This window comes from Acanthochromis polyacanthus, chromosome 7, assembly GCF_021347895.1.
Source record: "Acanthochromis polyacanthus isolate Apoly-LR-REF ecotype Palm Island chromosome 7, KAUST_Apoly_ChrSc, whole genome shotgun sequence".
Classification (NCBI taxonomy): domain Eukaryota; kingdom Metazoa; phylum Chordata; class Actinopteri; family Pomacentridae; genus Acanthochromis; species Acanthochromis polyacanthus.
The window spans coordinates 18,025,855-18,052,990 of NC_067119.1; the positions used below are offsets into that span (position 1 = coordinate 18,025,855).

General features: G+C 39.8%; 1 protein-coding gene across 4 annotated transcripts in view; it reads right to left on the reverse strand.

The window, feature by feature from the left end:
- Nucleotides 1–663: 663 nt before the first annotated feature.
- agtpbp1 (ATP/GTP binding carboxypeptidase 1) overlaps nucleotides 664–27,136 on the reverse strand; it is a 31,140-nt gene continuing 4,667 nt past the window's right edge. Inside the window, exons 4-27 of one of the 4 annotated variants that reach the window (XM_022199094.2) lie at nucleotides 22,542–22,609; nucleotides 21,799–21,862; nucleotides 21,393–21,539; nucleotides 20,336–20,467; nucleotides 20,032–20,125; nucleotides 19,828–19,865; nucleotides 19,310–19,518; nucleotides 19,034–19,211; nucleotides 18,705–18,746; nucleotides 17,819–17,913; nucleotides 17,186–17,302; nucleotides 16,136–16,908; nucleotides 15,060–15,143; nucleotides 14,689–14,778; nucleotides 14,298–14,446; nucleotides 14,037–14,124; nucleotides 13,202–13,346; nucleotides 12,479–12,629; nucleotides 11,354–11,534; nucleotides 11,011–11,140; nucleotides 10,219–10,350; nucleotides 8,739–8,915; nucleotides 7,526–7,677; nucleotides 664–2,953 (exon numbers count right to left, since the gene is read on the reverse strand). In XM_022199094.2, the coding sequence (XP_022054786.2) occupies nucleotides 2,776–2,953; nucleotides 7,526–7,677; nucleotides 8,739–8,915; nucleotides 10,219–10,350; nucleotides 11,011–11,140; nucleotides 11,354–11,534; nucleotides 12,479–12,629; nucleotides 13,202–13,346; nucleotides 14,037–14,124; nucleotides 14,298–14,446; nucleotides 14,689–14,778; nucleotides 15,060–15,143; nucleotides 16,136–16,908; nucleotides 17,186–17,302; nucleotides 17,819–17,913; nucleotides 18,705–18,746; nucleotides 19,034–19,211; nucleotides 19,310–19,518; nucleotides 19,828–19,865; nucleotides 20,032–20,125; nucleotides 20,336–20,467; nucleotides 21,393–21,539; nucleotides 21,799–21,862; nucleotides 22,542–22,609 (3,614 nt within the window). In that variant the 3' untranslated portion in view covers nucleotides 664–2,775. Of the gene's footprint in view, nucleotides 2,957–7,525; nucleotides 7,678–8,738; nucleotides 8,916–10,218; nucleotides 10,351–11,010; nucleotides 11,141–11,353; nucleotides 11,535–12,478; nucleotides 12,630–13,201; nucleotides 13,347–14,036; nucleotides 14,125–14,297; nucleotides 14,447–14,688; nucleotides 14,779–15,059; nucleotides 15,144–16,135; nucleotides 16,909–17,185; nucleotides 17,303–17,818; nucleotides 17,914–18,704; nucleotides 18,747–19,033; nucleotides 19,212–19,309; nucleotides 19,519–19,827; nucleotides 19,866–20,031; nucleotides 20,126–20,335; nucleotides 20,468–21,392; nucleotides 21,540–21,798; nucleotides 21,863–22,541; nucleotides 22,610–27,136 lie in introns of all 4 variants that reach the window. The other 3 variants (XM_022199093.2, XM_022199097.2, XM_022199096.2) reach the window with 3 other exon arrangements.

The window sequence follows — 27,136 nt, forward strand, 5'->3', positions numbered from 1 at the left end:
TTTACACTCTGAAAGATACCCTGTTAATTTGTCAAACTCAGCCAACTGAAGTCTCATATTAACAGTGTTGAACTTTGAAATCATTTCCCGCACAGAATGAGGATTGTGGATTTAGAAAGCAAATCTTTTCAGTGTGGACAGGAATAAAAACGACAGCAACCAACGGTGCTTCGAATGTACATACGATATCCCGTTTCATAACGATTTGAAGATAGAAAACAAATGAATCCCCTAATAGATGTATGATAAACAAGCCAGCATTTTGTCACAGGCTGATTAGAAGGATTCAATTACATGGTGCATTGAAAACATATAATTTGTTTGAAAAGAGCCTCTTTAATTCAGTTATCTGAACCATTATCTGACAAAGACATCAAGCCCAAAAAAATATTTGTCTCTGAGAGAGCACAAAGGTTCAAAGAAAATATATTGTAAAAATGTTTTCCCCATCTGGTTTGGTCTGCCAATCACAACAATAACTCTGCTAGGATCCATTACAGCTGCTTTACTCAGTTTTGAGGAAAATCGTCTTCATGAGGACAAATGCTGTGTGAATTTAATGTTTATTCAGCCGAGGCTTACTGACACGTGTTGAGGCATCGGTGTTGGAAAGCATGTTGTATTCTTCAATATGTGGCAAGAAAAACAAATGAAGTACAGCAGTTAACTATATTCACATTTTATTTCCCATGTCTTCATTCTGAGCTTCAATTTTCTGCATTACAATCAACTTAATATGAGCTGCTATCTCCACTTGTTTACCTTCAAACAAAACAAAAGTAGCCCAGTGTTGTGTCAACATAAACTGCTACAGAGATAAACAGAACAGCATACACAGTTGTCATGTTGTACTGACATGATTTCCACATACATTACACATTGTGTATCCCTCACACACACAAACATGCACCCAGCACAACACTGTCGCTGGGTTTCTAAGATGTTCATGAGCAAAATTTGAAAGGAAGTAGAGCTGAGAGAAAGACATAAAACGAGGAGCGAAAGGGATTTAGAAGGAAGGAGAGAGAGAAAATTATTGGGGAGAGTGAAGGAGAGTGAGAGTGGATAATCAAATTGAAAGAAGAAACACACTTTAAGAGCATTAGCTGAGCTGAATAATGGAATAACTTAAACTCCTGCACGCACACACACACACACACACACACACTGAAAATGACTCGCATACATACAGGATGCATCCCAGAAACAATATTCAATAAATTAAAAAAAGAGCCATGCGCTATATGTACAAATGCAACAGAAACATACCTCATCTCCATAAATGGAGAAAGAAAACAACCCATTTTATACTCTTGATACACAGCACCATCTGTTTTTATGCATGGGTCTCTCCTAAGTAAATCCACAAAATGTACACACAGGAGGGAAGGATTAAAAGGAAACAAAATTCCAGTATAACTTTTAAAGCACTACTCTGACTCTGAGAACTTAAAACTACTGAGGTGACTGAAGTTGAGGTTTGCAAACTGTGACATGTAAAGTGACTCTTGTTCAGTTGGTTTGCGTTTATTTTAAATGTACTGTGTTTGTCCAAGGTGCAGCAGGGTTTCCTGCTCTCTGCGGCTCATGCGTCTTGTTCATTACAGCTTTATAATACTATTTTTAAAAACAACGAAAACACCAAGAGTGCACGTTGATATTATACATTCTTTTAAAATGTTTCATGGTTGTGCGTGATGATAAAGGAACTCAAACCTGTGTTAGTTTGTGGTGTTTACATCTGCATTGTACAAGGTCTGTCATAAAGACGTGAACATTCTACATTTGTGTGATATAAACAGTTTCTGTTTTGGATAAAGCAAGGCAAACAGCTCATGGGTGATCGGACCATTAGCACTGTGGCCAAAGAGGGAGGCGTTACAGAGGAGCGGAAGTGAGGTCACAGCTCAAGTGTGGTAACATCTGAGTCGGTTTTTCTGCATGAGACGCTTGGGATGATAGCTGTTTGGTCGTCCCTGCATCCCATTTAGACACAGATACCTTGGCTTGTTGGGGAAATAAAAACAGAGAAGCAAAGAAGGAGGGAAGCAAGGAAGTCCTAAACCAACTACAGGAGTATAAAGTTAAAGTGCAGGGTAAGACTGAATAAAGGAAATAAGAAGGCAGGTGGGTTGGATCTCTAAGCTCGTCGGTGGGGGAGATCCAGTTTCCCCTCCATCAGCTGGACAAGTGTTTTCATCAAACAGTGTCACAGTTGAGAGGAGGCTCAAACACTACAGAAGCCACTGGCTCTGTAACACTAGCTCAGCTCTGGAAAGTCGCTTCATTGTAAGATTGACTTTGGAAAAAGGACAAGTGAACAAGGGTTCAAGTTAAGCATCGGCGGTACCTGCTGTTTGCAGCTCTGGATAGCTATATGTGAATCTCAGAGGCTATATGGTGTCTGAGGTCAAGGTTTACAGCTCATGGAGGTTATAGTATAGTGGTGAAAGGTGGAAACATTCATTGAAATACATCCTGATTTTTACTGTGCCTATTGTCAGTCCATCAGAAGTGAAAGGCAGGTGGAGTACAGGAGCGACAGGTCAACTCCAACAAAACAAATCCATCTGGGAGGAGAGCACCTCGTACCATTATTAAGTGTCTATACAATAGGGTCAGGTGTAAATCTATTCTATTTATTCACCAGTCAAAGTGAGACGTGTGGGTTCTGACTATTTCACCTGTGTATTTATTTTAGACACGCTATCAACCCAGGCACTGGCTGGTTATAAGCTCCAATAGCCAGGTATGGAGGAGATGAACACCTCAGCACTAGTCCCTGTGATTAGTGTCTGAGTCCGACAGCTGATCGAGGTGATCGGGATGCTCGTGAACTTCACCAGCGTGCTCGTTTTCAGGCTCTGCATCCTCATCGTTGCTCTCTGCGCTGTAGTCTATCGCTTCCAGAAAGGACGGCTCATCTTCCTCCATCACATAGGTAGTGGGGCAGCTGCTGCATAACAAAATATAAAGCCATTCACACAAGTGTCACAGATAACTGACATTTACTGTACGTCAGTGACATGGAAAAGGTTGTCAGAGGCTGTCCTTCAACATGTACAGCTGTGAAATCCATTTCTAAAAATCACAAAAACACAACCAAACATGACCAAGACTCTTCTGTAAAAGAGATCCTCTATCTCCATCAGCTATTTCTTGGTTAAAGGGTGAATAAAATAAATAAATGATAAAGCATCATATGTTTGTTCTGCGTCATGATATGAAACATGAAATCATTTATATGTGAATAGATTAACAGTAGGGCTGATGATTACTTTCATTACTAACTGATAATTATCAATTATCGTCTGTTTACAAAATCAAAAATGAGAAGCTGGAAAAAAAAAGTGAAGCAATTTTGTTTGATGATGACTTAAATCATCAGTCACCCAAACAGTCAGTTTGTGACACGACGGCTGAGTGGTTGCGACACACAGCACACTGGCTAAAATGCTCCAGTAACTGAATCTCCAGTTCAATTCCCGGTCAGCCCGACCTTTACTGCACGTCACTGCCCTACTCCTGTTTCTATATTTCCCGTTGTCTATTTCTATTGTGCTATTTAAATAAAGACTAATAAAATCATCCTGAAAATAAAAACATTGCTGCTGGTTAATTTTCTGTCCATAATAATCAAGTAATTGTTTCGGCTCTAAATAACAGATATAAATAAAATGCCAATATTTTGGTTGAAATAACCTCCTAACAACAGACACCAAGTCGACAACAATATTACAAATATCAACATGTATTTTAAAAATCATGAAAAAAAAAATAAAGGCTGCTAACAAACGGTGCTTGATGGCTCTGATCAGCGAGGCTGTTTTTTTCTCCTATGGGTCTTAATGGTTAAATGGTTGCTGGTTCTTTGAGGTTTTAGTGGCTTTAGTGGGTTTTTAATGGTGTTAATGGTCTGAAATGTGATCCCAGGGAGACAGTCGATCAGGGGGCTCAGAGAATGATCTCCCACCAAGCTCGCCAGAGTGTGAGTGCATGAGAGAGACCGAGATACAGAGAAATAGTGCGTCAGTGTATGTACAGTAAATGTGTGTTTGAGGTAATGTATGTGTGTGTGTGTGTGTGTGTGTGTGTGTGTGTGTGTGTGTGTGTGTGTGTGTGTGTGTGTGTGTGTGTGTGTGTGTGTGTGTGTGTGCAATGATGTAGATGGACAGTATGTTGTCCAAACAGATATTCAAAGTTGTGTGTCAACCATTACAGGCCATTATAGAAATACCAAACTCAATTTTTCCTTTCTTTGGGTTACATTTTCAGTATCCACCAGTGGCAGTTACTTTTATATGCAGTCTGCCTTAGTACACATTTCCATACATGTACGTTAAAACTCCAATTACCTTCATTGATATTGGTATAAATAAACCTCCACTTTGACAGCCTTAATACCTTTTTCATTTTGTCTTTGTTAAACTCGCACAAAAACAAACACATGCCCGTATCAGAGACACCAAGTTATTTGCAGACGCCTCCCAATGGCCACAATATCATTGTTGTGATGACCTTTTAAATGGTAAGTGGTACCATACCGAGCCCCACGCATAAACCCATAAATCCGGGATGAGAGCAACCAATCCCAAAGGGTTCATTTGAAAACACGCACACGCACACACACACACACACACACACACACACACACACACACACACACACACACACACACACACACACACACACACACACACACACACACACACACACACACACACACACACACACACACACACACACACACACGAGAACACTTTTGGAGTCCCTTAATGATCACACACATAAATGATAAATGAATATATGAGAGTAGAGTAGGTTAGTAAGAGAGAGACTGAGAGACAAAGAGTGAAAGAGATGTAAGCATTAAGTGCTTTAGAGTATAAAGTCATTCTTGCGAATCAACCGCTTTAACAAAGCTTTGGAGGCGGGAACACTGATGTTCTGAAATAAAAAGAAATGAAGATAACCTTTGCGGTTGCAGCTTGGGTTTGGCCACATTTAATAATTTATCGGCAGTATTGGACTAAATACAATCTAATCTGTGTGGACCTCATATTTATGAACAGGTCATTTCAATCGAGGTATTTGAGATACTGCACGAAGGTATGCGGGAATTTTTTGGGATGAAGAAGAGTACTGCTGGCTCACTGTCTGATGTCATTCCGTAAAATATGGATGAAGTCTTAAAAAACTTTTGTGCAACTACCATTTTTGAATGGGTCTGTATTTAGGTTTGGATCTTCAGTTCAGAGTTAGAACCCTGCTTATTTTTGACCATTATGATCTATATTTGGTTCACTTTAAAATCTAAAAATGACTAATAAATACTTAATATTGGTTCATCAACTTGTTACCTGAGCATTTTTCCTGTATGGCAAAGGATGATGATGCCACCATTCTTCTACTTACTGCTTTTAATGAATTCAGAAAAAAAAAATCTTTGAAGTGGGAATGCAAATAGCGGTTGATTTCAGGATTTAATAATGTAACAGCTACAGTTTAACTGGTTAGTCTATGCAGTGTAAAAGTCTAAAAAGACAATGCAATCCCCCAGAGCCTCACATAGCACCTGTGATGCCTTACTTAACCACACGTTAATTGAAAATAGAACAAAATAGAGAAAAGCAACAGATTATCACAATCAAGAAGCTGGTATCAGACAATAGCTGACATATCTCCATATTAAAATCCAAAACTGACACCAAGATTGATTTATTTTCTGACAAATTGGCTAATCCAGTTCTTTCGAGCCTTTGGTTGATTTCTCTATTATGAGCATTACTCAATTTTTCGTATTTTTGCACAGGGATTTATGAGATGAAAAATAGAGAAAACAAAGTTACTTTTCCTTTGTCACAGACGTGTATAATGAAGTAATGAAACTGTCAACACAAATAGGACAGAAGGTAAACTTTAGATGAACACTCAAGCAGAAAGCGTCAAAAAGTGAAGATAGAGCATGATAAACTGGTGAGATCAGAACCAAAAACTATCAGCATGGTTAATGCTGCCATCCCGTGAATGAAGTGACAAGCTCTGGCACTAATATTTAAGTAATATATTAATTTTCTACTTTTTGAATATTCAGGCATTTAGTCCACATCGTATACTCCTGTGCCATTAAGTGTTCAACGTGGCTCTGAAAACTCCATTGTGTAGATGTAGCTATTTTTATTAAAAACAAACACACAAAGAAAAAGATACTAAAAAGGTTTCATTTCTTATCTTAGAGAAATACCAACACTACTGACAATTATTCATACCCATTCCCCTCTCACTCCAGAGTTTTCATTATATTCATCACACATGATCACTGAGAGAATTTCAATGATGCTCACAGCAGCCCTGCATAAATGCAGGCCTTCATTTGTTTCTTGAGTAGCTCTTCAGAGGAGAGCCAGAGTGACAGTCACACCGCTGAGTATCAGTACCAAGGGGAATGTATCTGGCAGCATTAAGGATGTTTTGTGCAGATAAAAAAGAAAGTCTGTAACTGCTTTACCGTATTCCCGGTAGAATTTATGGCAACATTTTTTGAATCTCATATATTTTGAGAAGGTTGCATGAGGTACAGATGTATTGGCAATGCTGAGAAACAACAAGTTCAGAAATTTGGATAAAAAAAAACCCCTATGACATCAGCAGTTTAAGCCTGCTTTCTTGCTTCAATGAAATTAAAGAGCATAGATGAGTGGCAAATTAAACAAAAATCCGCTTAAAATATTTGGGGTTGGGCCAATGCCTCGGCATTGGTTCAACAAGTCTCTGGAACTCTGAGCACCATCCTTCCAAAATACATCACCTCATCTAGTGTTTACGTGACGGTAGAGGGCGCTATCGAACACATCACTGTAAAATCTGCCACTGGTGTTCAACTGTGTAGAGATCTGGTGACTGAGTGTTGTAGGATATGATTTACATCATTTTCCTCAAACCATTCAATGAGCCCTCATGCCCTTTAAATGGAGGCATTACTATCCTACAAAAAAGCACTATTAGGAGAGAAATGTTTCATCACAGGATAAAGGTGCTCATTCAGTACAACTTTGTATGATAGTGATCAGTGCATGATTTCAATAAAGGCAAAAGGCAAAATGTAAAAATAAATAAGAAAATAAACACATTATAACTTCCTTTTGAAATCTAAATAATAGATACAAATTAAAATATAAAAACAAAAGATATGTGTTTTTGTTCAAAAGAAAACAACAGCAACTACAACCAATTCTTCTACAATATTTTAGACATTACAATAATCTTGAAGAGCCCATCAGGATAGACATGTTTCATCACAGGATAGAAATGACCACTGCAATGACCCTTCCCTCTAAGAGGACACGTGGACCCAAACCATGCCAGTCAAATGCTTCTCCCCTGCCAAATCAAGCATTCAGGTTTTTCCTTTAATTTGTCACCTGTTTGTACTTCTCTACATCTGTGTATGGTGTGTCTGCGAATCTCTCAGCATTTTGTTATGTGTGCATGTCTGTCACTCTGCAGCATGTTCCACATTACTGACCTGGCCACTTTAGTCTGTGTCCCAATGATGTCACTCTCTAAATCCAGCAGGTGTTGGTGGTTGCGGAGCCCCGTCAGCCTCTTGAGCCTCAGCAGGGCCATGCAGAACTGAGCTCCCATCTCCTCCAGCTCCCTGGTGCCGATCTGAAGACCCTGGAGAGAGAGAACGTGTACATCACAAGGAATTCAAACACTAGTATGTTCACCAGAAAAATACTCGCACACAAAAACGCAAACGTGCAGGCACTTTCAATATACAGATAGATTTCAAAATGACTACAAAGGCCTGACTGAAATCGACTTCAAAATGACTGTTGTGGGTTTTTATAGCTGCCCTGGAGCCTGGGGATGGAGCCATTGTCCATCTTCAAACGGCACAATTCTCAATGCTGCAAAGCACTTGGTGAGGAAACTTTTCATGTAGAAACATGATAATATATTTCATTTAGAGGAAGCGCACATTCAAACACTTATGCACCTGCAACCCTACCAATGTCTGCACAGCACTGTTCAATCATACAAGTAAATGAAGACTCACATAGGGACACACACACACACACACACACACACACACACACACACACACACACACACACACACACACACACACACACACACACACACACACACACACACACACACACACACACACACACACACACACACACACACACAAAGTTAACCTTCAACTGAACCAAAAAAACCCTTTAAAGTTCCTTTTTCCCCCCCAGAGCAGAACTAGGAACATCTAAACTTGGCCTGGCCACAGAGATATGCAGCCGCAATTCAACAGACATTAGTTCCTGCACATCTGGACAAACACTTCCACACAAACCAGTGGGGGTGCTAATCAGAGCCAAAATGGTATCCCAAGACTCTGAATATCTGAGATGTTGACATTGGCAGAACTGAGTAGAAAGGAAATCAGCTGGGATGAAGAGACATGAAAAAGGGGAAGAAAGGGAGGCAACTCAGCCAAAAAGGAAGGAGAAGAAAGGACAGAGAAGAAGTAAGGAGAAAGTGGAAAAAAGCACAACAGCATCACCTGGTGGACATTTGGAGATTTCTGAGATTTGTTAAGAAAGACATTTGTCAGTTAATTTTTCTGTCCTCAGTTATTAGTTCAAGAAATCATTGACATTCAGAGAAGCTGCTCAAATGACAAAATTAATCGCCCTTTCATACATCCATTCCTACAAACAAATACATCTTACCTTATATTTGCCCTGGTCACAGCCACAGAGCGTGCTCTCCATAGTGTAGCTGCGTTGTACACCAATCTCTCTCCACACAACTACGCGGGCGGTTGACTCTTTGGAGCGCTCCACAACAAAACTGCAGCTCGCCATGCTGAAGGCTGGAGCAATCTGGGACAGGATCTTAGGAAGCGCCTGAAAAACACAATGAACTGTTGACATGCCAGAATGTTTTTATGGAGGTATGTGAACATTAGTGCACTGGAGGATGACGAAGGACATAACTGTGTCCAGCACAGACAAGTGTACATACAGAGCAACACTGAGTTTGCTGTAGGTTTGTAGCCTGAAGCTAAATGTCCACCACAAAACTCCGCATTACACTGTCTCCTTTTTAAGCATTCTGCTAAGCAACAACTATGCTCTTTTGCATTCCCAAATGCACAGAGGTACCGGTACAAGTAAAGAAAAAGTACATTCTTACTGTAGAGTAAAATTCAAGCAGAACTACTAAAACTTAGGAAGAACAGCAAAACACATTCATCAAGCCTGCCAGATAAGAGCTGCTGTCAGTCTGCAAGAGACAACAGATCAGGTGCTATTAGTAAAAACTTAGGGATTTACTCCAAACTGAAGAAGAAAAACCAGAGGAAAACAGAGGAAAAAAAATAATTAATCATCCATATAATGTGACAGAATGAATGCGAGTTATCAGAACAAGCCATCTTCTCCATTGTCCAGTTCTTTGCGTGTGTTACTTTCAGCAGCGGATAGCAGTCAGCACTGGCATTTTACTGTTCTGTGGCTATACAGTTCTATACAAAGCAAACTGTGACACACTGTGTACACTGACAGTTTTTTTTTTCATTATAGCCAGGATTAAGGTTTCAGCAACATTTGCTCTTCTGAGGGACTGGCCCACACAGACCAGTCTTCACCTTCAATGTGCATCACTTAGCCTTGAGCACCCATGACCCTGTCAGCGGTTCACCAGTTGTCCTTCTTTGGACATGGTTTGGTAGGTACAGTATAGCTGTCATAATGTTGCCCTCAGTTTCCTATGGTTGCTCATTTTTCCTGTTTCCAACACATGAACATCATGAACTGGCTGTTCCGTACTGCCTAATACATCACACCTCTTGGCAGGTGCCATTTTAACAAGATAATCAATGTTATTCACTTGACCTGTCACTGCTTTAATGTTGCGGCTGATCAGTTATCAGCTGCTTGACAGCAAACCTTTTCAGAGGCAAGAGGAGTATAATTTTAAAAAGGTGATCTGATTGTATCGAGACTGAGTTCAATGCACTTAATATTCACAGTTGTGAGAAAATTAATCTGAAATAGAGAGGGAAAGTTCTGAGTTTATTTATTACTTTTGCAGATTTACATACACAGATTTTATGTACTCTGTGTGTGTGTGTGTGTGTGTGTGTGTGTGTGTGTGTGTGTGTGTGTGTGTGTGTGTGTGTGTGTGTGTGTGTGTGTGTGTGTTCACCCTGTATCCAAGGTCCTCTTGCAAGTAGCTCGATGTTGCACTGATACTGGACTGCCAGACTGTCTCCTTCACACTGCAGCCATACATGAACACGTTCTTCTTCCTGGAATGACCGTGGTAGTCGCAGAACACCTGTGAACACACACACACACACACACACACACACGCACACGCACACGCACACGCACACGCACACGCACACGCACACGCACACAGGCAGACAGGCAGACAGGAAGTGGACGGAGAAAGAAGCTTAGGTTGTAAATCACATATATTGACAATAAGACATTGGGACTGAAGTAGCAAACTAATTAAAGTAATGCTTAAAAAATAATAAATCAAAATATAATAAAATACACACAAGTTGCTCATTAGGATAATTACAATACATTAGCTTGGAAAATCCAAACTGAATCTCCATGTAATCTCCTATCTCCATGTATTTTCACCAAAATAAAATGTATGCTATATTATTATTTAATCCACAACCCTTTGGACTGTATACAAATCTTCCATACACAGAATTGCCAACTGTATCCATCTTGCTGACATACAGTGAAGCACAGAACCAGCAGAGGTGGTTGTTTGCAACAACTGCATTAATGTCATAAAATCAATGTGGTGATTTAGTGATGGTAAATATTGTAAACTTTTGCAGACATGCAGCTAAAACAGTATGTGCAGCTGAACAGGAAAAAGGCACCATTATTACAGAGAAGTCAATGAAAAAAAGATGTTGCAGAGTGCAAAATGCCCCAAAGTAATTTAAGTCCAGTTAATTAGAGGTCATACCAGTGGTGCCCTTTGTATGTGTGCAAGGTACTGCAGCAGGCTCTTAGTGTGGTAGATGGTGGGATGGAGCTCAGGACTGGGATTCTGCCACTGGCGATTCAAATCCTCTCCACTCAGAGAACAACGATGACTACAGCAGAAAGGAGATGGCAGAAGAGGGGAAGGACACAGAGTGGAGGACAACAGAGCTAGAGAATCCTTCAAGACAAGATTTGATGTGTGTTAATATACATAAAGCTGTGACCAGCATGCAGGCCCAGGTTCAGCAGATGTGTGTGTCTCTAGTGTGTATAGCTGAAAGTTGTTAGCGTGTGGTAATTTAGTTCAAAGTCTTTTTACTCACTTTCCATTTACAACTCCATCAGGGTTGAGCATGGGGACTATCTTGAAAATGTAAGCCTCCCTCAGGCTGGCTGCCAGTGGGCTGGTGCCCATCAGGAACTCCAATGTGCCCTTCATTACCCAGCTGGCATTGGTCTCTCCAGGGTGCACTCTGGCCGACAAGAAGATCAATGGACGATTCCCTGAAGAGTGAGAGAGAGCAAGAGCACAGCACAAACACAAGCATAGGAAGCTGGAATAAGAAGAAAATTCTTCAATTTAAAGTTTTTCACAGCTGAGAAACGGTGTCAGTGAACAACAGTGGACTGCAAAACTATTTGGGAAATACTGGAGTGACCTGATGCTCCAAAGGTTGATCTCAGTTCTATTAATCCAAATGTTCTTGAAGTATCAGTGAGAGAGAGAAACATTTATGTCCACCATTAGTGAATTTCTTCTTCTAGAGAAGGTTTAACTAATGACATAGTACTTGTGACTAAATAATCTAAAGTGCATCAAATAAAACACGTTGTAACTGATTGCTTTTAGAGCTCAATTCATGAAAACTCAGAAAAGCGAAGGAATAGGACCTTTAAGTCTAGATTACTTTGTTATAGGGACTGTTTCCAGCAGTCAAGCTTGAATGCACATGCTGAAAATAACACATTTGATTTGTCAGTAAGGTTTATTGTAAGTGACAATCACACCAGGTATTAAATGTTTAAATATGATGGTTAATATAATCAGGATATCTGACAAAAGCACATTTTGGACACCCGTGTCATTTTGTATACCAATGATCACTAAAATTATTTATTTTGCTGCATCTTAAACTTTTTTTTTTAAATAACTCTGTGATTTCTGCAACATTTTGGAAAATTTGTAAATGAGGAAACCTTCAGTGTCGGTACTGCTTGTAACAGACCTGAGTATAAACAGGAAACCTTATTAAACAGTTTGCATCATCCCTTGTTAACATGTTCACCTAATTCCAGATAGCTGCACTGTGAAGGGTGAAGCTACATTGTTTTTTCAGTTTTTCCACAATATATGAAAATCCAGCAGCTCAGATTGCTCTGCTCAGGTATGAGAATGTGATGGTTAGTAAATATAAGGCGCATGTACGTAGATTAATTCATTTACTTACTAAACTGACAGATGTGATCATTGGAGTTCGACTCTGGCATGGCAGTGATGGTGAGAAGGGGGCAGCTGTTTCCCCCGAGGGTTTCACACAGTATGTCCTGTCTCAAGTAGATCTGAGGTGTTCTCAAAGCCTCCAGTTTGGACAAGTGCATCTGCAAGCAACAACAAATAACGGTTTTATTTTTCGGTTACTAATACCATCATGCACAACTTCTATTTAGGCTTCCAGTCCTCTTGTTATTCTTTTTACAGATGTATTGTTGCATTGACTATTTATTAGGCCACTTGAGATCAAGTGATTCAGATTGAGCTTCTCTTTCGATGCTTGTATTAAAAGCAATTCTGAAGCGTCGCTCTAGATGAATACAGACAAAATGCATAAATAATAAAACAGCTATTGATATAATAACAAAGTTCTTTGTGAGCATGACAGATGTCTGATTGCAAATTTGATGGACAAATAACAACGCAGTAGAAACAAAACAAAAGTATCTATCCAGAGGGAGCTACATCAGAGTTCATACTGGGGGTTTTGGAATGTTGAGCAACAGGAGAAACTAACAGTAACTACTGTACAGGCGCATGCTAACACACTATATGAAGCAGCTCCAAAATATCTGCTTCAACATTCAGGGCAAAATAAGCTAATCCTATGCTGAAGCAAAAAACAGAGGGGGAGTCAGACTATTAAATGCTACAGCAAACACTAGCACTGTAATACTACCTTAAGTGTAGAGTATGTATAAGGGTAATGATAAGCAAAGTAGCAGACGTCATCCTTATGGCTGAAGTTTTTGCTGAAGGTCATTGTATAATAGGATTTTCCCTTTTGACCACCAGCTGCAATGGAACTTCTTGCAAAATGATTCCTGTGGAGAAAAAAGAAAATCCAATAAACTGAACAACATACAGCAGCACTTGTAACACACACAAAAACCACTCCGTTAAGATTACTTGTCTAAACGATTGTAGCACTTTATAACACATCTTCAATAAATTCTACTTATTATTTAAAGTTCAGTTTTTGATGACATTATTGGAAATGTGGAAATGTGATATTATTGAGGTCATAGTGAGAAGTGGGGATGTACAGGACTTCAATATACCGAGAAGTGTTTCTAATATTCTTTCCACCTGTTATATTAATGTTTGTGACTATTGAAGACACCTCTATGACATTGTAAACATCATATCACAAAATTTGAACAGCGTTGAACTGCACTAAATTGGACAGGGGTATCTAATAAAATACCACCCTATAGAGGGTATAAAGGGCGACAACCTCTCTAAAGAATGCTTATTTGAAAATCTGCACTATGTCTATTATTTTTAGCTCAACATATTTTTTTCTCAACGTAGAAAGCTACAAAACAGATATGTAATATGTTGCCTAATAGTCAAGAGTTTGCTGGTTATATATAAAATGCATGATACAAGGAATTTAATGCACTATGTTGCATGAAAATGGTGATCGAGACTCTGCAACTGTGATATGGATTAAAAAGGTTTACTTTGCCTTCAGTATGTCCCCGGCTCTTCTCCATTCTAAGTGTACCTACTTGTAGTAACAGATGTCTGTTCCTGTTCTGACCCAGCGAGGCCTGCCACTGATCGCCTCCTGCACCGAGTACATCAGCACCTGCATGCCTGCACACACAACGAGAGAGGCAACCACACAGAAGTTAAACTGTGCTGTCAGATGTTCAGACTAATCACTGAATTCAACATGGTTTCATTTAAAGTTATGTTCATAAAATCACACAAATCCTCTGTCGGCGAGATTGTCACTTTGCTTTTATGCATGTTGTGAAACATCTCACCATAGTTGAACTGGCTGTTTGACTTCTCACAGTTGATGAGGTTGAAGCGGTAGGTGGTTCCAACACGCATGCCGCTCACTTCAAAGTAAAACCACTGGTGGTAGTGATTACTGTTGATGTCTGAATTCAACACAAGGTCATACTCATATCTGGAAAAAAGCACCAGAAAATAAACTGCTGACCCAGACATCCTCAACCATAAACAATACAAAATGTGGCACATCTTTGCTTTAAAATTCTAATTACTGTGAAAAACAGGTGAAATATATTCAAAGTTGACCACAGCTTTGAATGTTATTAATATGATAAACGGTGATTTCATTAAAACTGCACATCAAAATGTGGATGTACTCCTCTGTCTGCTATATCAGACGTAACAACAAAGACTTACTTTCTAACTTGAACCGCCTTCCTGAGGTTACCAGACTCAAACTGAGAGTTGAACTTCAGTGATTCACCATTGTCTTCAATCACAGGACAACTGAAACATAAACACAATATTAAAGAGAGACAAATGATACTCTTGAAAAGTCATTACCCTTCTCAATACATTGATGATAAACTGAAGTAATCTGCTTTGTGAATGTCAAACTTCTCCGCATCATCAGGTAAAGGACAAAGGACACACTGTAGATTTTGTCAGTGGAAAAAACACTTTAATACAAATGCTGTTGCACCGATGAGAAGAAGTCATAATTGTAGCTCTGCTTATCCTGAGCGATGTAATGTTTTAAGTTAGCAGATGCAATAACAAGAACTCACCTGGGAATGTCCAGATCATAAACCACTTTATCCAAGATATCGTTAGGATGGATCAACCTCTCAATGTCCTGGAATATCTTGGACCTGCAGCATTAGAACCACAAAGTACCTATTGGTTAACATAATGAATGGATGAATATATTTTACATTAATAAATTAGTGAATTAATAAGGATCAGTACAATTTCTTAACCTTCACTCCACAACAAAGATATAAGCTGTTGTGTTCTGTGACAAAGGCTCACGGATTGAAAAGTGAATTTGGAACGCCATTCAACACTCAAAAATGTGGCCACATGATTAAATTTAAAGTCTCACTGCAGTTGCTGATTTAACCACTAACAACATATTTATAAGTTGCTGTTGTTCTTTTTTTTTTTTTTTTTTTTTTTTACATGAAATAAGCCTTTCGGCCTCAAAATGATTCTACACTGTTGCTTCCTCAAGAAATGCATGAATGTAAGAAGTCCCTGCCTCTCCCGTTATTCACTCCTCATGGCTTGCTGAAGTTGGAGCAAACAATGTAAAACTACTGTATACTATATAAAGGAAAACTACATTATTGGAGTAATTCAGCCATACATGTTAAACACTGGAAACCAATTCTAAAAAATAATGATACAGTAAATTCCACCACTCAGAATAACAGGGCTAGATGGTTTGGTTTGTTACATATAAAGCCTCTGCAGTCTGAATCCATGTTTTTCAGACTATTGTTGATACACTGCAGCTCCAAGATGGAAATGCACATTGACACATTAACAAGACAAAATACCATCACTGTTAGTCTTTAACCATTTCTAAACTCTGCCCACACTTGTGACTTGGCCTTGGAAAAAAACAGTATCAGCAATACTTAAGGTCTGTCTGCAGCCCCACAAGACAGGCTTTAAATAGTTTTGGTGAAAGATTTATGAAAGCTTCAGAATATTCTGAATACTTAAACATATTTCTTCACATTTTCTCCTTCAAAACACCATGGTATACTGCACTTAGTTTCGTTCTTCAGTTTTCTTCTCTTGCTTTTAATTGTTTTGTTTTTGATGTATACTTTAGATTTTGTGCTGAATAGCTCACCTCTGTACACCGTAAACTCTCTCCAGAAGGGGTTCCCTAAATGTCGGAGCTACATGGCCAAAGTAGTCTGGGTAAGCCACTTCAGCATACTGTGGAACAGAGTGTGTCCCCTTCACCATCTCCACGTACAGGTCAGGGTCATGCAGTGGCAGGAGGAGGGCCGTGTCTGGCACCTCCAGGACTGCTCCTTCCCCTGCCTCATCCTCAGCACCTTCTGAGCCACAATCTGAACCCCAATTACTGCCTCCACCTCCCACACGGCGTGTAGCGATGCCCCCCAAGAGCAGAGGGGACTGTATGTGCCTCATAGCGTTGACTGGAGAGCCCTCCTGTTTGACCCCCTTTAAGCCTTCTTCTGCATTCAGAGCCCTGTCCTCTTCTAGAGAGGCACATTCTAATGCATGTGCTAGTTCCTGTTCAATCCTCTGCCCTTGAGAAGGAGGTCTGGTGAAGGTCGTATGTCCATCTGGAGTAGGAATGTTGGCCTCCTCTTTTTTGTCTTGGTCCTTGGTGAGGTGGATCGTGTCCAGCTCTAGAGGTGTTAGAGGAACAGGAGGGGTTGGTGTGGGAGCAGAAGGAGGTGGCTGAGTGTGCTGTCCTTTGATAGATTTGCAATCCTCCTGAGAGTTTGGTATGGGGATGCTTTTTGGAGACAGGGCTTGAGCTGTGGGCACTACGATTGGCCGAGTGGATCGAGTTGAGGCTGATGATGAGGAGACGGATGCAGATGAAGATGTGGTGGAGGCATTCTTTGAGCATTCAAAGTTAAACCCCTGTAGGAACAATATAAATGTTGGCAGAAATAGTTAGTTGTTACTGACAATGTTGGAAAAAAAAGGTTAGTATGTCTCATACTAATTCTCACAACACAGAGACACACATAGTTTAAAAGTACAACACTTTGCAGTTTAGCCATTAAAGTTAGTCTTGTTGTGTCATCAGGGAGTGAAATTCCTTCTCAAGCATAACAATGATCCCAAACATACAAACAGAGTCATAAAGAACTATCTTCAGTGACAAGAGAACAGGAGCCTTGCAGAAAACACTGACCTGAAAATCCTCAGATAGCTCCAGGAAGAATCTCTCATAAACTCGCAACTCTTCGAAAGGACGGCCAGGGCTCTTTTTGGGATGTAGCTTGTTTAGGTCTGTTTCAATGTCATCATTCTGATCAACAGGACACAAAGGAAGAAAAGCGTTAGACTCTCTGTTATGCATGTGTTTTTGGGCTGTCAAGCCTGCTTCTCTCTTTTTATTATAAGATGAAGGAAACAATTAACCTAAGAAACTGTGATAAAAGAAACATGACAAAAGTCACCAAAATCCACTTATTTTAAAGAATGACCTGAAATCAACATCTATGTTTTATTCTGCCATGATTGGTGGGTCAGATATGGCTGACAAGTCTGACATAGTATTTGGAATTTGCTAGTTGGCGAGTTATGGCTGCCCTCTGCTGAATATATAAGGAAGTGCAAACATCAATAACAGTACACAGTATGACTCATGGACTTGCAGTAATACTCAATTCACAAGACCGCCTATTATAACACACATACCTGAAGTTTAATCATGAACACCACTATCACGCAGAGAAAAAATAGTCAGCACTTTGAACAGCAAGTGGAACACTTAATGTTACCATGTGAAATGTGTTATACACATGTGAGTGCTGAGTATTACCGCAGAGTGGTGATCTTTCTCATCCTCTTCATTCTCAGTATCACTGTCTGCCTCGGTCTCCTCGTTATCATCACTTTCATCAACCACATCATCCACTGGGTATGACAAATACATACACACAAGTTATTGATCCAATACTTTCAATACTTTCATTTTTCTTAACCCAAGATGGGTCTTTACTGTTTTCCAGAAACACACTAGTAGGAGCCTGGTGATCTTGATGACTGAGTCTAATTGCTCTGATTGGAAGAGAGAAAATGTTTGCAAAAAGATGCAAGGAGTCACGATGAAGAGATGAGTAATCCAGAGAAAAGAAGAAATACTGAAGATATTTCTTCAAATGCAAATTCAAAATGAGCAGGGGATCTTACTAAAAAGTCAGGGTAATAGCAATGGCTTATAGTTGTACACTTCTCTCCATTGCTGGTAGTATTGACATCACTGGCATGTTTTTGGGAACTTAACAAATCAGCACTTAATACCAAGATTAGAGCAGTCACTGGGTTGCCTGTTGTTTGATTTTGCATTGCTCAAAACACAAATGGAAGAAAATTACTCATGTGTGGATGCCTAATTTCAAAATTCAAATACATGTATGCTACATGAAATAGAGCTGTGATAATATATTTTTGCTTCTAGATTAGTTTGAGGGAAGAGGAAACTAAATGTTTTACCCGACAGCTTGTGGACATAATGTAGAAAGCAAATTAGCTGAGTGTAAAGCAAGCACATAGATCTTCTAGTGGGCAAGCAAGCACTATGCGATGTGTGCTAAGAATCGTTGTTACGAACACGTCGTGTTAGTGAAGTTAAGAGTGTGATGTGAAGTGAATGAGAAAGCAACAGTGAGTGAATCTATGCAATGTGAAAATTGCGTACATCTTACCCTTGTTTAAGGGCTTGCTGCTGAGCTGATGACTTGTTCTTCCTGTAACGTACATTGTGTGCAGCAGTGTCAAGAGTGTTGCCATTAACAAGTCGGTCGGTCCGCCCATTTAGACATTATTTGTGTGCCTGTATGGTATCAGGGACCGAATCTAGCAGCAATGACCACAGTGAAATAGTGCTTGTGTCTGCACTGCATAATCATCAACGAAAGGCGTGTGCAAAGACAGTGATAGCTGTTGTGTGTGTGTGTGTGTGTGTGTGTGTGTGTGTGTGTGTGTGTGTGTGTGTGTGTGTGTGTGTGTTTCTGAGTGTGTCCTGCGTTCTCACCCCCAGGAGGTTGACTGTACAGCTGTGCCACAGGCCCTACAGCAGGTACATGTGGCAGCTGATAGTGGAAGGCTGATTTGATGGTGGGCAGAGGCAGACGGTTCTTAGGAAAACACTTTCTCATGATGAGACTTGAAGTGTTGACCAGAGGATCCAGAGTTCGCACAGGGAGACACTCCTGGAAACAAACCACACAGAGAGTAGAAAGTAGCTGAGTCCCAGTGTGTGTGTGTGTGCAGTAATTACTTGCCATCCAGATGTTATTTTCACACTCACGGTCGATGAATTGTACAGGATCCTCATGCCATCAGCCTCTATGAATGCCTTCCTTCCCAGTTTGATGTTGGTAATGTTCCTAAGGCAGACCAGCAGTCCTTTGCGAATCAGCATGTGGCGATGTCGCGTGTCATTGCGATGCCAATCCAGGTACAGAGAAAGCAAGACAGGCACATGGCCCCCATCTACAGCACGACGGGCATTAGTTTCTGCACAGGGGAGTTGAAGAAATAGCAGAAAAAGCACTGATGCACATCACTTTGCAAGCGAGAAGCAGCATGAGTAAAAATGAGAGCAGTATACAGTACGCAGGGGAAAGCTGGGGGTTAACTAACTTGAAATCCATGTTGAACAATCAATTACAGCATTTGCTTCAGAGCAGAACGGAGAATCAATCATGGATAAAGGACTAATGAATGAATGACTCAGATTAATGAACTGCATGGACACAAACACTAATTAAAGATCACTAAACTACTGAACAGTCAAAAGTCCATGTGAGAAAGCAAATTACTCACTGGATTTGAGCAGTGCTCCCAGTGCGTCCAGAGCTACCCTGTTGATTTAGAAACAAGGCAAATGGCTTACATGGTCTGTTGCACAAACATCAATGACAGATGTTAAAAAAATTCTGTTGGAAAGCAGCCAAGGAGATGTAGCCTCTGCATGTCACTGGTTTGTTGGAACACAGATTTCATGCTGGCTAATTAACAGACACTCACTTGAGCAGGCTGGTGTTCTTCTTGCAGTAAGGACCGATAATTTTGAACATAAGTTCGACCACGCCATTCTTGCCCAAAGAAATAGCATTGACCGCTTTATATAAACAGACACAAAAGAGACACAATATCAGGCAAACTTAGAAATAGGCATGAAGTACATCTGAATAGTTAACAGAGCCACAATATTTACAGGATTTTAATCAGTGTGCTGTCAGAGATTCTGTAGTATTTCTTGATTTGACTGACCTTCAAGATAGACATGTTAAGTTGTGACAAGTGTATTTGACAGCTATAAGTTACTTACAGTTGGTAGAATAAACTCTGAGAACCTGCAGGCAAGGCAGAAGTAGCTTGGTATTCTGTAGGTTCTGTTTCATTAAGCTGATGGTGACATTCAGAGCTCCACTCAGACGTGCCTTCACGCCAAACTTTCTGTCTGAACACACAGAAGCCGCAATGTCAATATGCAAAAAGTAAAAACATTGGATTTCAGTGTTTTGTCTCCTGCATATACCACCTTTCACCACAAAAGAGGTCATCACAATACCCATGGTACAGAGAAAGATTTAGCATGGTCCAATACATAATACGTCAAATGGATTATGACAAACTACATCTGATCTGCTATGTTGCATTTTGCAGTATGCAAACCAGCGTGTTGTAAATTTTCCCAGCGTGGGATCAATAAAGAATTATCTTGCATTTTTTTGGCCATTTTGACCCACAATCCTGTGCGCAGTTTCATCACCGTGTCTCATGCGAGTATAAACAAGCTCAGCCACACAGACAAATGACAGCTCATTTCGCTCAGAGTGTGACAGATATATGAACGAAATAGATATATGATATATGACAGTCAAAGTTTAAGGCGCATATTATGACAAAGTAGTGCATCCCAACTGTGTGTGCACTACGTGCAATAGTCTGTACTTTGTGAAGACAGCTGCAGTACATACTGACAAGAAAATATATGGGATTTGGAAGGTAGCCAAGGACACTCATGTATGTGTGTCACCATGTGTAGCAGCATTCACATCCCACTACTAGTTTCAAGCTATTCCACTGACATACAAGTGGTTGCAATACACCAAGACATCTAACTATATGCCAGTAAAGTCAGTGAAGAAATATGTAAAATATTCTTAAAATTACATGCTGCAAATGTGTTTTGAGAAAAGAAATACAACCAGCAGGTTTGTTGGACCTCAACATACAATGCTTTTAGTGAAACACTGACTATAAACATTTTTTTCAGTTGTTTATGAGAAAAAACTAAATCTTTTTAATGTCCAAAAACTAGCATGAGTTGCTCATAGAGTATGTGTGTCAGTGTGTGCTTGTGTCAGTGGCATCAGGCATACCTTTCGGGCCAACCTTGGCCAGCAGGGAGTGAAGTTGCAGCATGAGTTCCTCACTGGGAGGCAAATCTTTACTGGCAGTGATCAGAATCTGGAATAAAATTCCCGTTCCTCCCTTTGAGACAAACACTCCCACCCTGCGACCTCTGCCTAAGACACAAAACAACCAAGGAAACAGCATTAACTGTAATGAAATGTAATTCAGCATAGGATTAGAAACACTGGTGTTGTTAATCTTTGCTAAATTTACTATCACTTAACCATTCATTAGAGTGACAAAATGAAATGTCTATGTCTTTATAAGAAGTTTGACACTTTTAAAAACCATTTAAAAGGGATGACTTGCATTCTCAGCTCAAAATCATGACAAAAATGGCTTTTCAACTTCGGGAAAAAAAGAGAAACTCACCCACAGTTAGCAGCTCACTAAGAATGTACAGAATGTTCAGTGTGGTCTGGACATCCCTGGTATTCTGTCAAAGTCATCGACAGGACACTTGTTAAAACCAGATTCGACACAGTAAATACAAGAAATGTGTGCAATTACTTCTTGCTAATCTACGTGATGTAATCCATCTTAGGCATAGCGTCTAATCCCTAATATACACAGTGATCAATGTGACATCAGCTGCAGAGCTGCTGTGTTAATGGACACCTGCAACTTTCAAACCCAAACGAATGACCGCACCTAGAAAATTAAACTTGTTGCGATGAAAACAAAAGAGGAACTACTTTATCGAGCAATGTGTGAGACTATTACATTAGGCAAAGCTCCAATCATGGATGTCTACACGATCAACGAGAAGAATCTCTAAAAATGAGGGATGTGTCCTCCTTTTTAGGAAGTCATGCTTTCATGGTATTTTGCAGTTGATACTGGACCGTAATGTAAATCATAATGCATATCTAAACCAACATTTATACAATTACAGACAAAACTCTAAGACTACTCCATAGTTAAAGGACATGTTTGCCTTGTCTTCAGCAACTTCATTTAGGGGTTTGATTGACTTTGGATGAGTAAGAAAACAGCAACATTTATTAGAAACCACTTTATCCCTATGTCACACATAGTTAAAAGGGTAAGCTTTGTGAATGTTTGTTTACAGAATTATGATTTAGTAAGTTCAGTGCGCTGATGAGTGAGCTGACCTCCAATGAAGCCAGGATGACTTCCATGCCACTGGAGCTTTTGGACATGACCTCTTTTCCACTCTTCTCTGTAACACACAACAAAGTTCAAAGTAAAAGTGAGAATAAAGAGCCAAACAAGTTGTTCAGTACAACACCGTTTCTCTGTCCATGTGGAAAGTCAGTGACATTTATCTTGAAAAGTGTGGAAATCTACTGTGCTGGGTTAGTTGTGGTTAGAAAGAGTCTGCTGCAATTCACAATAAGCACATAATGTATCTTTAGCACATTTTGAACTATATTTATTCATACATAACATAATCTTAATAAGTCTCCTCTTAGAAACTCTCAACAAGAGGTGAAAAGGGCTAAGAGGTCATGCTGCAGCCTCTACTCTCCCTCTCTTTTCTTTCTTTGTCCATCTCCACACCTCTGACACCTTGTGCTTGCCCTGTAATTTAGGAGCTGACAGATTCCTGACTTTGAAGAGACACTGCATGGGTCCTGTCCTTAACACAAACTCTCCAAATAAAAACAAAGGACAAAGAGCAGGGAACACATACACAGACTTCAGTACATACCACTCACTGCTTTTTCTTTTAAAAATTGCTTTTGGAAACTGACAGTTAGCATTACAGGGGCGTACAAATACAGTAAACATTTTTTTCATAACAAATATAATACATTAAAATAAGAAACAAAAATAAAAGTTTACTGTAATGTTAACTCTGCTGTTAGATTTATTTTATGGCAGAAGCGATGACTTTACATCACCTGTTGATGAGCTTACACGTGAGGGGTTTGTGTGTCTGCCACTGCATGCTGACACTGACTGGAAACATATCAAGACAGCAGGTGTGTGTGGGAATAAAATGTGTCATGTGCGCAGCTTTCATGACTTACGATCTTTCGCCCAAAAGCATGTGAAAGCTAAAATTATAGACCGGAATACGAGTAATGTGTGTTCACTTGCACTCGCGCACACACATGCGCAAACGCACAAACTTCAGTGCCTTTGAGAGCAGCGGCCTTTTAAAGCATTGCTGTCATACCAGACTTTTTAACCCGTTGCGCTTCAGTTGCGCTTCAGTGTTCCGCCCGCGGTACACTTTGAGATCTGCATAAGCAATTTGCTAAATGTCTGAAACTGCAAATGCGATTATACAAACACTATACGCCGATGGAAAGCTTAGATTCTCATGAATCCGCCGGTATAAACCACTTTCAGATGTGATTACCACAGCGGGTAATATAAACACATTTGTCCGACAAACAACGAATATCCATCCATCCGTTCTCTATACACGGCTTCAACGCACACAGCGCGACTCACATTTCCGGGTTCATTATTACACACAGATGAAAATATTCCACAAAAAACGGTCATAATCCAACCTTGGACATCCAGACGAAACAAGCCAGTAAACTATTTTGTCCAAAACATGTCTTGAAGTCGGTATATAATCCACGAATCGGTCGTTTTCAAGGAAATGCACCTCGCGATGCGCGTCCAATATTCCCTGTATTTCTCGTCATATTTTTATTTACAAATAGAATATTAGCGATTTTTTGTACTGAAAATGGCTGGAATTGACTGCAGCTGCTCCACAAAACAAAATGACATTTCAACACCAATCCTCAAAAAGAAAACAATGCAGGGTCAAGAAAAAAGTCAGGAGAAAAAAGTTAGGAAATCATAATAGAATAAGGATCATGAAAAGAAAATCCTCATAATAAAAGTGATTTCAGTGGTTTTCAATTTATATTTTCCCATCCAGCTGCTGCATTTTGCAATGACTTTATTCTGCTTGTAACAGTGTGTGTTCTCATAAGATTAAACTAAACTTAAAGATGCCACAATGTCGAGCTGCTCTTTAAATTCACTCAAAAGTCATCATTTCTGTCTTTTCCAGTTACTGTAGTTATTTGTCTGACTGTTTAAAGTACCCACATGAATTGTGGAGGCTAAAGAAGTTCGAACAGTTGCTCTAATCAAACTTCCTCATCTCATTTTATCAGAAATAATTGTAATATGTTAAATATCTACAACATATGTTTACACTCAATTGTTCATCATAGATAACACTATTGTGTAAGTGAGATATAGCTCACCTTAACTTGGTAAATTATATTCAGATAAATTCAGTCATTCTGAACCCTACCTGGTGGGTCCGAGTGATCCACAGATTGACAGTATTTCCTGGTGTAGAGGTACTCCATTTCATAACAAATGTCCCAAAGTTCACTGAAGCTTGGAAAGCAAAGATTTCCTGCTTTCCAAAATCCCAGAGTTACTTCCACTTGAGTCCTAAAACTTTAAGTCTTCTGTGAATCAAAAAGCTGACAAGTCTAATACTTTTTATCATATGTGACACAAAAACATAAAACACTTTTAAAAAGTCACTGATCTCTATTTCTCTGAGGGTAGAAGTAAACTCGGCTTAATCTTAAAGTCCTCTTAAATTTCATTCAAACCACCTGCTTTTTAAAGATATGCCCACATGCTGCGCTTAGAGGCAGGACTTTATGAAGCTAGTAATCAGCACCACCCTGAGCATGCTACCAGAAACTTAACCACAGATTGCTCTTACAGAAAACTGACAAGTGTGCGAGATATTTCTTGAGGTGGTGGGGTGTAGGGGGTGGGGTAAGCTACTTCAGTCTCGAACAAAATCTAAATTTGTGAGACGAAAAGAAAACTGTGCTGTTCAGATTAATTTGCTCTCCTCTGAACCAAACCAAAACTGGTCTGGTTGTGGGGACTGATTTCTTTTTTAGTGTTATTTTTAAATATCTTTTCAGCAGATGTATGAGCTCATGGCTGGCCCTCTTACAACTCCTGACTTTTCCGTATACATCCTCGTGGTATCTCTTGACTGCCTCTTAAGCCCCTAAGACTCTGAACTTGAGACAAGAGTACAGCAAAGTCTGTACTGGGGTATATAGTTACTGTGAACAGGGTCAAAGACCCCCTCCTACTTCCCTCAAACCAACGTCACACTCACGCTTTAAGTTGAGGCAGCAGCAGACTGTGACAGAAAGCCAAGCAACAGATGAGAGAGGAACAGCTGATGTACACACGTGGACAAAATTGTTGGTACCCCTCAGTTAAAGAAGGAAAAACCCACAATTCTCACTTAAATCACTTGAAACTCACAAAAGTAACAATAAATAAAAATTTATTGAAAATTAAATAATCAAAAACAGCCATTACTTTTGAATTGTTGATTAACATAATTATTTAAAAAAACAAACTAATGAAACAGGCCTGGACAAAAATGATGGTACCTCTATAAAAGATTGAAAACTATTTGACCAGAGTGACATGATTAACTCAGGTGTGTCATTTAATTGACATCACAGGTGTTTCCAAACTCATAATCAGTCAGTCTGCCTATTTAAAGGGAGACAAGTAGTCACCCTGCTGTTTGGTGAAAAGGTGTGTACCACACTGAACATGGACAACAGAAAGCGAAGGAGAGAATTGTCCCAGGACATCCGAAAAAAAATTATAGACAAACATCTTAAAGGTAAAGGCTATAAGACCATCTCTAAACAGCTTGAAGTTCCTGTGACAACAGTGGCTCATATTATTCAGAAGTTCAAGACCCACGGGACAGTAGCCAACCTCCCTGGACGTGGCCGCAAGAGGAAAATTGATGACAAATTGAAGAGACGGATCGTTGGAATTGTATCCAAAGAGCCCAGAGCAACCTCCAAAGAAATTAAAGGTGAACTCCAAGGCCAAGGTACATCAGTGTCAGATCGCACCATTCGTCGTTGTTTGAGCCAAAGTGGACTTCATGGGAGACGACCAAGGAGGACACCACTGCTGAAAAAAACTCATAAAAAAGCCAGACTGGAATTTGCAAAAATGCATGTTGACAAGCCACAAAGCTTCTGGGAGAATGTCCTTTGGACAGATGAGACCAAACTGAAGCTTTTTGGTAAGGCACATCAACTCTATGTTCATAGACTCAAAAACCAAGCATACGAAGAAAAGAACACTGTCCCTACGGTGAAACATGGAGGAGGCTCAGTAATGTTTTGGGGCTGCTTTGCTGCATCTGGCACAGGGTGTCTTGAAAGTGTGCAAGGTACGATGAAATCTGAAGACTATCAAGGCATTCTGGAGAGAAATGTGCTGCCTAGTGTCAGAAAGCTTGGTCTCAGTCGCAGGTCATGGGTCTTCCAACAGGACAACGATCCAAAACACACAGCCAAAAACACCCAAGAACGGCTGAGAGAAAAGCGTTGGACTATTCTAAAGTGGCCTTCTATGAGCCCAGATCTGAATCCCATTGAACATATGTGGAAGGAGCTGAAACATGCCATTTGGAGAAGACACCCATCAAACCTGAGACAACTGGAGCTGTTTGCTCATGAGGAGTGGGCCAAAATACCTGTTGACAGCTGCAGAACGCTCATTGACAAATACAGAAATCGTTTAATTACAGTGATTGCCTCAAAAGGTTGTGCAACAAAATATTAAGTTATGGGTACCATCATTTTTGTCCAGCCCTATTTCATTAGTTTGTTTTTTTAAATAATTATGTTAATCAACAATTCAAAAGTGATGGCTGATTTTGATTATTTAATTTTCAATAAATTTTTAT